General features: G+C 37.2%; 1 protein-coding gene across 1 annotated transcript in view; it reads right to left on the bottom strand.

Annotated features, from left to right (window-relative positions):
* The window catches only part of EXT2 (exostosin glycosyltransferase 2), an 81,756-nt gene that overhangs the window by 7,480 nt on the left and 60,307 nt on the right, over positions 1-13,969 (bottom strand). Inside the window, exons 9-10 of the mRNA XM_087719929.1 lie at positions 7,695-7,884; positions 2,863-3,029 (exon numbers count right to left, since the gene is read on the bottom strand). Coding sequence (XP_087576055.1) covers positions 2,863-3,029; positions 7,695-7,884 — 357 coding nt within the window. The remainder of the gene's footprint in view (positions 1-2,862; positions 3,030-7,694; positions 7,885-13,969) is intronic.

Genomic DNA, 13,969 nt, shown 5'->3' with positions numbered 1-13,969 from the left:
TTAATTCCCCAAAGAGATCAGAATGCAACAGGTTCAGCAGAAGCAGTTTTAAGCAGGGAAGGAAGGAGAGAGGAAAGAAAAAGCCATATGCGTCATCAGTAGCTATGGAAAAGTTGGCAAAGGAGTATCACTTAAGGGATTACAGAAACTTTTCATCCAGTAGAGCCAAGGGCATCTCTGACTCAACCCTGACTGCCTTGCAATAGTCCTTATTATAAGAAACTGATCTACTCTAGGAATTATTGGGGCTTTGATAATTATGATTATGTGCCATCAAACCAATGTAAACTCTTAGCAACCACATGAATGAGTTTCTCTAGGATAAAATTGGGGCCATTTGGTGGTCATAATTCCTTTCACTAACTGGTAGGATGGCATCTGTTCCCTGTCCTACTTTCTAGCAGTCTGGGAGCTAGGATTGCTGCCTGGGCAGTATACAAAGGCAGGCAACTTGCTTTTCAAAGCATCAAGCTAGCATGTCCAACGTGGAGAAAGATTAATGGACATAGACATCAAAAACACCAATTATCAAAGTTACATTTTGATAACAAATCGAAGATCAATAAATTGATATACTGCTTTCAGGAAAAAAGCCATTTCAATCACCAGTTTTACACAGGGCATTAAGATTTTTCTTAAAGAGTAATTTCCAGACTTCAAACTGCAAAATCTGGTTGACAGCAATACTAGATTCATTCTCTTACTTTAAAAATTGTAAGTATTTCAATATGTGCTTCATTGTTTTTGCACATTTCCTTTTACCTTCTTGTGAAGTAAAACAAAAATTGCTGGTGATTGGCAGAAATGTTGCATAGTCCTAACTGCTTAAGAGCCAAATGCATTATCTTCTATCAACACAACTCTGAGAAGTGTCTTTTTCCATCACGCAAAACTTCCACTTAAAATCACAGAGCTATAAATATGCTTCTGCATCTTTAAACAAAGGCTGTGGTGCTCTTATTTCAGTAGTTTTGCACTACGCAATAAATTATTAAGAATCCTAATAGTTCACTCTTAACAAGTAAAAAATGTCTGACACTTTGAGTGTTACTTTAATTTTTATGGCTGAAAGTGTACAGAGATCAAAGCGTTCCCTTCTTTTCTTCTTTTTTATAAGTAAGCTTGATCGATAGAGCCAGACATGTCTGTGCTGATACAAAGTTCAACCACATGTTTTAAAATAGGGTCTGGAGAATAAGGAGGGGAAGAACTTTACCAATATTCAATTCCAAATATTTTCCCTGAATGAAGAACCCCACCCCACCCCACCCCAAAAAAGAAATCCTCCTTGTAACATTACAGGCTGCTACCGTTCTTACACATTTCCTTTGTAAAAAAAAAAACAACCTCTAAGAAATGCATTAGACACTTTCATGGTGAAATATATAAACAGATAAATAAATTACTATCAGCTGAGGACAAGTTAAACATCTGGCAGCCAGCTCAGACCTGTCAAACAGGTCAAAGGCACTCTGGTCTGAGAAAGATTGATCTGCAGTCACTGATTTGTAGATTGAAGGTAGAAAGTACATTTATACATGTTTCTTTTATACTTTTCTAGAGAGCACACTTTATCCTTACTATTGAAAAAACACCCTCTGTTATATTGGCATTTGATATTTTCAATCACATTGCTGGAATTTTGCATCTATCCAGATTTGTTTTATGAAGTTATTTGAAATGCTTTCTGTATATTATTGCCTTAGAGAGCAAAACTTTTATAAACTGGAATTCATTATTTTCAAAAACAGCTTCTGTAAGAGGCACCACTCAAATAGAAGAAACTGCATCCAAGGGGCATCAAGTTCATGCAAGGATTATCCAGATTGTTAAGCATTTGCACAATTTAAGCATCTGGACAACACACTTCAGACAAAATAGGTGAAAAGGTCCCGGAAGTTCAAGTGCAAGGCTTGGAACCGAAGTTCACTAATTCAGTTGATGAATTATTGTAATACCTGGAAAGGTAATTTAACGTTCTCAATATAAGCCAGACCAATGCCTATTACTACGCTCTCTTAATGTACAAGTGGTTTATTCAAATTAAATCACTGTACATTTAAAATAGCCATATCATTGAAATATCTTATTCCCTTTTAAAATAAATTATTATTTAGGTAGCTAGTTAGCTACTAGAGTTTGTGTGTGTGAGAGACACACAATGTGTGAGAGAGAAAGACAGAGAGAGCTTGATGAAATATAGACATACCAACTTGCGTCAAACAAAGGCAACCTAAACACAGTATACAATGCCCGTACAATAAGGATATGAGCATAATAAATGTAGAGAAAAATTCCTTATTATTATAGGTTGTCTTGATCTATAACTGTTCATTCAATGACTTTTCAAAATTATGGAAGAACTTAACGAAGGTACTTATGACTGGTCCCCAAAGTTACAATCATTCTAGTGTCCTACAGTCACATGATCAAAATCCAGACATTGGCAGCCTGCCCACACTTAGGACTACAGGAGTACTTCAACTCTCCCCACTCTGCTTTTCTTCCCCTCTCTTCATGCCCTTCTGGGCCCACTCACCTCCACTGCCCCTGGCCTCTTAACTGACCATGTCATCTTCTGGCTTTCACTGCCTACTAAGCATGCCCAGCCTGGCCCTTTGCAAAAGCAGTTGCTGGCTACACAAGGCTCCCTTCCCTAAACCGTGCATGGTGGTTTCAGAGGTCGTTTCATGTCACCAGCAGCAGCCTTGCCAAGGACCAAGTTGGGCATGTCTCACCACTAGCAAGAGCAAGAAGATACTGAAGGTTAGCTGAGGTGGTGCAGTGCAAGATGGCAGGTCCCTCCGAGTGCAGAATTTAGTTCTATGAATTTATGCCACATAAAATTAGCAGCCTTCTTACCTCATAGCCAAACTGCAGCTCATCCGAGGTCAACATGATGATATCATCATCAATGGCTAACACAGCCTCTGTTTCAATCTCAGCATAGGGGAAGAATCGATTACTCAGTTTATTTTCTGTGGTTCGTACAACTGTTAATGGAACTCGAACTTTAGGCCAAACAGTTTCTGCAAAATAAAAATCAGAAGTAGTTTCTTTGCATTCCTATGTTTAGCTGAAATCATTAACATAACTCTCTCCAAATCAAGTCCTTTTATTCAATGCTGATACTGGGGAGTGACTAGAACTAGGGCTACCATGTCTGGGTTGCAAAAACCTGGGCAATCACTAGATGGCAACAAAGAGATTGTTGCACCCGTATAAGTCATGAGTTCTATAATCAGGGTATCCTCATCAGAAGAACCCAGCAGCATTTGAACTGAAGTTTCTAGATAGTCATAAATTGAGTCATACACCAAGTAAGATGCAATTCATTAAAAATGAAATTTCAACGTATGTTCTTCTGATTTCAGAATGGCTTCACGCTTAGGGTACACATGACCGCACAATTCTTTGGTAATGTAGCAGATTGTCAATAGATGATGAATGAAGCTATTCTAGAAATCTCTCTTTCCAAATGTTAAAAGTATGCTTCAAGAATGAAGGACATTTTCCTATTCAATTCAATTTGAGTTCTGTACCGTCTCAGTCATATCTGTTCAGTGAGTATGAGAGAATGGGGAGCAGCAAGAAAACATGCCACACAAATTGATGACTACTTGCATAGTAACACTGGTTTATAGACTAAAATCTTCAACACAAATCAACAAAAGGTGCATCCTATACTGGGCTAACACTGATTTATGGAACATGAAGACCCTACCCCAAATAAGATTTTTTGCTATACCACTTCACATTTGGATATGAAAATGTGAATGTCATTCTAAGTAACGACTGAAACTAGCTTTAGGTAAAGTTGGCAGAGGTCACAGCTTACCATTATATGAACATATATGTATAGAACAATCTAAGCTCCATCATGAAAGAAATGCTGGCAAAAACAGCATGGTAGTATATCCATGCTTGCTGCTAGGAAAATTATAGTTCTATAACGTACATAGAGTTCCCTTAATAAGCATATAATGTTCTACACACTTCTGATGTTGGCATCCAAACATAATACCGGAGACAGCTTCCTTAGGAAAACTGTATCATTTTCCAAACCACACTTAAAAACTATGTAAAGAAAGTTTACCTTGGAAGAATTTGGAGGGCTTTTTGGCTTGGTAACAAAAAAAGTAAAATCTACAGAGTGAAAAGGTTTGGAAATATCATTTCAGTTTCCTACTCCACCTACTTTTGTAGGTAGCCCCTAGAAAATTGCTTTTAAAAAATGTTTAATACTGTCAGTGAGGTCTTAGTCCAATTTTTAAGGTTTATTTTATTTTTTATTTAAAACATTTCTATAGCTGCCCATATATGTCAAACTCTGGCTAGTTCCCAATCAACAACTAAAACATCAGTAACAATAGCATAATACATACAGTCATTAAAAACATTTATTATTTATTTATTAAATGTATATGCTACCTGTCTCCCCTACAAGGTAACTCATAAATATTAAAGGAACCCGTTTGGTCTAGTGGTTAAGGCACCAGGCTATGAAATAGAAGTCCTAGTCCTGCCTTAGCCATGAAAGTTGACGTGGTGTCTCTGGGGCAGTCATTCTCTCTCTCAGCCCAACTCCCCTCACAAGATTGCTGCTGTGGGAAAAATATGAGAAGGAAGATGTGTCGGATATGTTCGCCACCTTGAGTTATTTGTAAAACAATAATGAATGGATACAAATAACTAAATTAAAAAGTGCCACCAAAGTTATACCTCCAACATCTTCCTTAAATTCTCTCATCCACGTCATTCTCTGCCAGTGCTTGGGGAGGGGGAGGGGGGAGAGCCAGATATTAAGTGCTTTTTAGATGGCTAGCATGGTAGTGGACTACCAAATTTCAAGGTAAAGGGTATTCCACAAGGCTGCCACAGTAAAGACTCCTTCTTAGATCTCAATCTCAAGACAAAGTTTTGTATATGGAATTTAATTTACTATCACTGATATTATTTTCAATAGAAACTCCCCTATTTGCTATATAAAGGAATATCAATCAGAATGGAAAAATATAGGTAGTTCTACAACCATTTGTTTAGTAAACGTTCGAGGTTACAAGGACAGTGAAAAATAGTCACTTATGATCATTTTTGACACTTATGATTGTTTTAGCATCCCTGTGGTCACGTGATCAAAATTCAGATGTTTGGCAACTGGCATGTATTCATGATGGTTGCAGTATCCAGGGTTATATAGATTACCTTTTGCAAATTTCAATGAAAGTCAATGGAGAAGCCAGATTCACTTAACAACATGTTACTAACAATTGCAGTGATTCACTTAACAACTGGGGCAAAAAAGATCGTAAAATGGGACAAAACTCACTTAATAACTGTTTTACTTAGCAATGGAAAATTTGGGCTCAATTGTGATTATAAGTTGATTATACTGCGAACTCTGGGCCAGAAAATTATAAACTAAGAAGGAGGCACAGACACAATTAAGTTTACCCCCTGCAATATTCCTAAATTCACATGCAAATACCACACTGGAAGGAACTTTATCTCTTGGAAAGGCCTGACTGAATGCACAATTTGGTCATTCTCTAGGATTTCGTACTATCAGTAGAGGCAAAGATGAACTTCTATCAGCTTTGGCTATATGTCGAAAAAGCAAAACTAATCATAGTTATTTCTGTATTTATTATACTCAGTTTAGATTTATATGGTAGTGTCTGTAAACATGATTCAGAAGTTCTGTTTGATACCAAACACAAGTGCCTATTTCTTGTGTATCTAAGTAGTACATAACATCTATTCTGAACTGGCTACATGAGATGGTAATACATTTTCTGGATTGCATTTAAGAATTTTGGTGATTATATTTAAAGATTTAGAATCAGGTTATCTGAAAAACTACTTACACTTATATGAAATTGCCTGAGTTCTGAGAAGCCCAGAATTATATGCCTTTTTATAAGAAAAAAAACACACAAGATCATGAACCTAACAGGCTCAAAATGTCTTTAAACTGTTCTCCATCTATTCTAATGAACACTATCATTAGTTTTTTTACTTTGCCTACAGTTTGCACATATATTTTTACTATATATCTTGATTATAATTAAGCAGTAATAACACAGAAAGTGTTCTGTTTACAGAGATACAGCAGCCTTATAATAGTACTGTGAATAAGCTAAGAAACATTATTGCTTCTATGCATAGCAAAAATAATAATAATACAACAACAGAACAACAGAATCCAGATCTGATTTGCTCCAAGTCAGAAATATGTTCCTTATATAGCAATAGCCAGGATATCCTGCTTGGATACTCAACCAGGTTAACAGTCCCAGCTTTACTATTACCAATTAAAAGAAAATAGCCATAAAGTGCAGATACTACCGTAGGGAAATAAACAAGACCTTATCGTTGACAGCAGCGTGCATTACTAACTTCAAACTCATTCCTTGTCCTAATCCATCAGAAACTTCCTGGCTTTAATAGGCTATAAATGGTAGAGGCTTTGAAGTCCAAGGATTAAGAGCTACAAGAGACAGACCCAATGAAAGCCTTAGTGAAGTCAACTTCTGCTGTCCTACCAAAAAGCTAGGTGGAATGAACTGTATGCATTTGAATTAAAACAAATTAAATTAAATCCTTCAATGGCAGACCAAAAGATTCCACAAGCTATCCAAGTGTTAAAAATACTCAGATGAAGGGGGTAATTGGCGGTCACATAAGAAAGTTATTAAAATATATACCTATAGATAACCAAATCTCTGTAAGAAGCAAACCTATGACCTTCAAAGCAATTACTTCTCACACCAACAAATTCTGATTTTTCATCAGCAGCTAACTAATGGCTATTCTAAGAATTATCGTGATGGGAAATATTTTCAACATAGTAAAAATTTTATTTTAAAAACAACCATGTTGCTATTAGTTATTGTAGACACATTGCAAGTTCAGCTACTTAAATATAAGCACACAGCAGTAAAGAAGCCATAGTAAGAAGCCACTAAAATGCTTCCAACTTTCCAACCTATGTTTGGGATGGTGGTTTTTTTAAAATCATTTTCGCCTATCAGTGATATGGAAACAGCCTAGTTGAGAAAACCTGAGGATTTATAGGTTGTTTATTTATATTTTTAAAAGTCTGTATAACTCACATGTAGTATGCAAAGGGGATATAAGAAAGAAATCAGCAACATAGTAAATAACTGTTAAATCAGGAATACAAATAGCAATCACCACAAAGCTATTCTACAAGGCTTTAAAAACCAATTGCTAGAAGCGAGACACATAAAAACATTTTAGCCTGGTGCCTAAAACAAATCAATGTGGCGTCTGGCAAATATTCGTCAAGAAAACATTCCATCCCCACAAAACAGCAACTAAAAAATATGGTAAACCAATAGGACAGCAGGTTCTGTGCGTCCGCCCCCCTCCCAATGCTTTAGAAAAGATCAAAATTCTCAGAAAGTAGGCAGGTTTTTATCTATATGTAGAGCTGTCCAGTGAGCATGGCTTGGAAAAATGTTCCAGTCAGAACACTGTCTGATAGATATTGAACTCAATTCACAAGAAAGTCTTCTGACTAAGACAACTATCAGGTAAAATTGAGACAGCAAGAATTATTTGTTCCTTAGAAGCTTTAACAATAAGCACTCATGATACAAACAAAGATCAGGAGTGACCCAATGACACTGGTTATTCTACCAAACTTTTCAGGTATGTATTGGACTTACCTTCTGGTGGAACTTTATTTTGATTGTTCCAAACAACTAACAATTTGGAAAGACTTGGAACCTTTGAAACTTCAGTGATCACTCGAAAGAGACTTTCAACACGATCATATGTCAAGACAATAGCAGTGAAGCCTTGTGACTGAGGTGGGATCAATGGGAGAAACAGTGGATTGCTTACACTGCTCCATTTCTAGAAAATAAAACATAGAAAATTAAAATAAAATCAGATTAATTATAATAGAAAAAAAATTCAAAACCGGGACACAAAGGAGAGCATTTTAATGAATATCTTAATTGAGCCAAACAACAAATCAAACAAATCAAAGAAACATGTCTTTCAACAGCTATTGTTACAACAGGCAGGAGACCATTAAACATTACTTTTTATATATATTTTAGTTCATGAACAAACCATTAAGTATATTTAAATAAGCTGGAAAATGCTAAAAGATGAGTGGAAGACACACTAGAGGGTTTTAAAGTTTAGCTACTTTGGATGGCTTCTGTCCAACACCTCTCTTCTAAAATGGCTGCTATATTAACTATACTCTGTATATTAACTAAAATTAGGTCAATAAGAAGCTGGATGCCACAATTTTGGAAGAACATGAAATAAAGAGAGGCAATTTCATAAACCTGACAAAAAGTAGGCCCCAATAAAAGGCAAAGACTTTCTTTGTCCTACATAGAAGAAAAATATTAACTTAACAAAAATAGACTTGTTTCGTTGTTCTAAATATTAACTACTTAAGAAGTAAAAGAACACAAGAAGATACATAAAAGTTGACACTTATTTAGTGTCCTTTGGCTTCATCAAGAATAATCTCCAAATACTTTAAAGGTTAATTTTTCAGTCCCAGCCAATATAACTAAACACAGGATACAGACGCCATTAGCACAATAACATAGAATTACAGAAGACATTTATGAATATCTTTCCATTCCTAGTTACTATACTGGTATGATGAAAGACAAAAATAATAGCTTAATATAAGTACAGAAAAAGCAGCTATATTAATCATTGAACCTGGACAATAAAAACAATAGGGAAACTGTCGCTGCCCAAAAAGATTTTTCACTTTTTAAAGTCACAATTGTCCAAAATACTATAACATATATATCTAAAAGATCTGGGCAAATAAATTTCTTTGCGTAACATATGAGATCATCTTAAATTTCAGTTCCATGTTAAAACCCTCAAAGTACATGGGATTATACTCCAAAGTGCATGACAATGTCCATATGTGAAGAGGATGAAGAATACATACAAACTGTATTGTTAGAAAATTGCAGTGATTTGAACAGTATAGTGCTATCTGTCTTAAGACCAATAGGAAAGTGGTACACTGTAAAAATCTTTGTATTTCCTCTGAGTCCTCTTTTCCCCGTCTGTAATACTCTATACAGGAAGCCTTGTGTTTCTTTTTTAATGAAACAGCAATTATGCAACCCCTCTTTTTTAAATTCAGTAGAGTCTGAAAAGGAACATGCAATGTATTTTGCTGAATATGAATAAAAATGTCAAGAGAAGATGCCTCTCAGTATATGTTGACTCCTGGTAACTGTATCTATACTACATTGTTTTTCAGCGGCCCTATTGAAAGTTTTCAATTTCTCAGTCTAACCAAAAGCTGTATAATTACCCAGTGGTGCTTCATCCAAATTCTACCCAGAGCGGAAAGTACTTTGCTTCTAAGATCAGCCAAGGATAGACATGCTGCTACCTTCAGAGGCATAGGTGTGCATGTTGGCCCTTAAAAGTTGCGATGAAATAGCTTTGCCCAAATATAGTAAAACAATTTCCTTTAGAAGATAAATGACTAGATCCTCATTTTAAATGCTGATACGTGGTCCATATGATTGCAGCTGTGTGCAGAAGTCCATGGTTTATCCCTAGAACAGGATGCACTGAGGCTGGATTATCCATTTCCAGAAGTGTTTTCTTCCCAAACAGGAAGAGATTTGTGATGTTCTGGACATATGATTAAGGATTAAGAAGAATATCTTAAAAGTAAGGCTTGTTTGATGCAGGAAGATCAGTCTATGGGTTTTTTTATAATTGTTGGTGAGTACTTTTAAATAGAACTAAGCCACTCATCAGCTTTATAGTAACCAATTTTTGCATAAGCAAACTTGAACTGCCGAACTTCGAAGCCTCTATAATTCTCTATTCTTCTTTCCTCATAAAATCAACTATTAATTAAAAATGCCAAAGGCAATTAAAATAGATAGCAGAATCTAATGCTAACTTCCAGATGCTCTGGATTATGAATTACATCATACCTGACCACTGGCCTTGATGGCTGCAGTTTATGAGAAATGTAATCCAAAACATCTGGAGGGAAGCAGTGCCTATCTCAGGTTGCTATAATGCAGGGGTGTCAAACTCGCAGTGTCACGTGATGTATCATGAATTTTCCCCCCTTTGCTAAACCGGGCAGGGGCGGGGCCAGCGCATGACACATCCGCCCGCGAGTGACACCCCTGCGATACTGCAAACAAAAAAACAACGAAAACAACATAATAGAACTCTGATCTAGTACTTCACACTGATAAAGAAATAATCCAATCATACTATCACCTCAAAAGCTTCCTTAAATAGACCCACTGTTTATTTGGCAGTAGAATGAACTCAAAATACACTGCCCCACCCATGTTAACAGTTGCTTGGGTTGGATCATTTTCATAAGGAAACACGAGGAAATAACAGGAGCCAATTCTTAAGGCAACTCTGCAAGCCTTGCAAAAGATACAGCTGCTTTAACTATTTGAGAGAGAGAGGCACTTTTTTTTTGCAGGAATGCTCACTGAAAAATACATTTTGCACAGGCCTTGATGGGTTGTGGTATCATCTAGCTATTTTAAAAAAGGAAAAAAATCCTACAGAAATTGGGGGGGGGGCGAGTTAAAGAATACATTCAACTTTGTGACACCCAAGAGTGAACTCCTCAAAAATCAAGTTCCTTTATTTGAGAATAACATTTCAAAAGAACATTTAGGCACGGCAGAAGCACCATTAAGAGCCAACCCCCTGCTGCCTGCCTGAAAAGTGTGTCTACAGTCTGGGACCTCTTGACCTCTCCTTCTGCAGGAAATTGAGCAAATTCAAACTTCCATGATTTACTTGGGTCTTTTAAACTTCTGTTGAAGGAAGGCAAACAATGCAGGTGATTATCTCAACAGAAGCCTAATTAAATCACTATTATAGAAACAGGGCATGAAATTGATGGTGACATAAAGATAGTTCTTCGCAGAAATGGAAATGTGACAGCTACCATTTGTTTTGCGGATATCCAGTCCTTGAAGAGACCCAATTGAATGTTCATCTAACTTTCCCACTAAAGCAAATGGCGTTCATGATGTAATCATCCATCACTTTCTTTGACAAAGTGCTGACACTCAGCTATGGCTGAGGCAATCCTATCCCATTCCCCCATCAGCTGGCTGATATTCATTACATGAGCCGCAGTAACTGAAGACTGATAGACCTCTTATTGTGAATCAGTTTGTGCATAAGCCATAACAAGTTGCAAGTGTCAACCCTGCAAAAATGATCTCACATTCCTGCCTGTTTGATAGTATCTCTTTTCTGCCAACAGCAAAGGAAGCCAAAGCTCTAGAATCAGAACATGAGGCTGAGAAATCTGATTATTTTTTTAGAGCCGTGGTGGCGCAGTGGGTAGAGTGCAGTACTGCAGGCCACTTCAGCTGACTGCTAGATCAGCAGGTCAGCGGTTCAAATCTCACCGGCTCAGGGTTGACTCAGCCTTCCATCCTTCCGAGGTGGGTAAAATGAGGACCCAGATTGTTGGGGGCAATATGCTGACTCTCTGTAAACCGCTTAGAGAGGCCTGAAAGGCCTATGAAGCGGTATATAAAAATCTGCTATTGCTATTGCTATTGATTATTTTTTTTGAGGGTGGATGAAATTAAAAGAAAAAGGTACAGCTCCACAAGAAACAACCTATGGCACATTTCCATAAATTTGCCATTTAGCAATAATTTAGTTTGTTTAAGATCTGATGAAACTTATTTTTTCTCTTTTAACTGCAGGCAAACTGAATCTATTTAAACACCAGTAAGGGAATTAGTACTATTTCCTTTCTGAAAAATAACAGATTGGAGCTGATTCAAGGAAAAGAGAAAAGCCTATCAGCAAGAAAAAAGAAAACAAGAATTATGTAGGACTATAATGTGGCATATAATAAGCTAATTTCTTCTGAAAATACCAATGTAATTTTTCTGATATAAACAGCTTAACCATAATAATTGAAGTATTTAAGTTTACCACAATGATACATAATGATCCTAACGTGGAAATTGCCTGATACATAACAGAAATATCACAGGTAAAATAAAATCTTATGCAATTAAAAAGACCCATTTGAGTTTATTACTGGCCATCTTCTTCTTAAAAGTCATCATTTTAACTATCAACTTAAGTCCTTGGGTTTCAATGGCAATTGGGCCCAGATCACTGCATCACTAAGTGATGTGGTTGTAAAGCATGATATCAATCCTGGCAAACCCAATTGCCATTGTAACCCCAGAACTATGCAAGTTGTTAGGTGGGAAGAGGCGGGAGTCCCAGAGGGTTGAGTGGGTGCCATGGCAAGCACTACAGAATGTGGTTGCGTGCATGATACGGCGGGAGGGAACTGATTTTGTTTGTGGGAAGCCAGCAGGGAAGATCACAAATATTGATCATGTAAGTATGAGCTGGTTGCCAAGTTCCTGAGTCACAATCACATGACCATGGAGTGCTGGTCCTAATTCAACACATTGTAACTTTGAATAATAACTTAATGAGTGGTCATAATTCAAGACTGTCTGTACCGCTTGTACTTCATGTATCAAAATCACATGTCCGATGTGAAAGCACTGCAAATCCAAAATTATGAACCAGAATTATTGAACAATGGGAATTCTTGTAGTTGCAATCCTAGCACATCTAAAGATCATTGAGTTAGGGGATGTTGGTGTCAAAAGAATATAAAATCTGGACCAGCTAGCAGAGATGAAGTGGGAAAAATGAATGTACCAGAAAATGAAGAAAGGATGAGAGAGGTATATGAAGAGAAATAGGAGGCATAGGAAAATTTAAAAGAAACTAAAAGTTAAAAGACAGTCAGTCACTTTGTTGTAGTGTTTAAGACACCAGAATAGAAACTGCATTGACTGTGAGTTCTAGTCCCACATTAGGCATCAAGCCATCTGGCTGATATTAGGTAAGACATCCTAGGAAGAAGATAATGGCAAACTCCTTCCAAAAATCTTGTCAAGAAAATTGCAGGGATTAGTCCAGGCAGTTGCCAGGAGTCAACACTGACCTCAAGGAACATTCAGTGCACATTTAAAAAAGGTTAAAAATAGGAACAGTAGAACAAAGTCAGAAGTCTTATTTAGATTTGCTCTTGCCTGCCCATGCAGTTACAGCCAATTTTTATGTTGTACATTGCAAAATAGTTTCCTTCAATCCAGATTTCACTAGCACTGTACAGATTGTACATCTGATTAGAATTTTAAGGGAAAAAAAGACAAAAATAGCATAACAAAATTAAGTGACCAATAAGAAAATTTTAATTTATATATGGTGATTACAAATGCTGTTCTTTCATTGGATGTTTCAAGTAAACATTTATCATGTTTCTTATCCACAACTGATCATGAAACATTGACAACTTTAACTTGCTTCAATTCTTCTGTTTGCTAATATCTAAAGTTTGCCATTTTAGAAAACAATTGATTCAATTGTCATATATTTTAATAAGCTCTAAAGCAGCGGTCACCAACTGGTAGTCTGTGGATCACTAGTGGTCGGTGAAAAAATTTTGGTGGTCCACAATGAATCCAAGTTGAAGAGTGCTCGGGGATGACCAATTGCCAGTCCTGTGACTAGAGCTCTGGAGTATGGGACTGGCGAGGCAGCTCATGGTGGGGCTGAAAATCTCCGCCCTAGAGGGTGGTATTTGCAACATGCAACTTTGCAGGGGGTGAAACATTCAAGGAGTAGCACGGCCATCGCCGGCCAGAATGAGGTTATGGTGTTGTTGTGGCAAGGGTGGTAGTGGTACAGGGGACCAAAACAATGGGTGTTGGCAACCCGCAGCTCTTTCGTCTCCTTGCTATGGCTCACTGTTCGCTGAACCCACCAGTGGCTGGCCCTGCCTTTCACCCTCTCCTCCCAGTCACTCCTCGCCTGGCCTAAAAAGGTAATGGGGAGATGGAGACTCGCTCCATATTCCACAGCAGAAGCGACGCACCCCTGTATTTGC

Source organism: Thamnophis sirtalis, unplaced genomic scaffold (assembly GCF_051295495.1).
Source record: "Thamnophis sirtalis isolate CommonGarterSnake01/CBP01778 unplaced genomic scaffold, rThaSir2_p1.2 scaffold_1, whole genome shotgun sequence".
Lineage (NCBI taxonomy): Eukaryota > Metazoa > Chordata > Lepidosauria > Squamata > Natricidae > Thamnophis > Thamnophis sirtalis.
The sequence above is the reverse complement of the archived record's forward strand: the minus strand, read 5'-3'. Positions and strand labels throughout refer to the sequence as shown.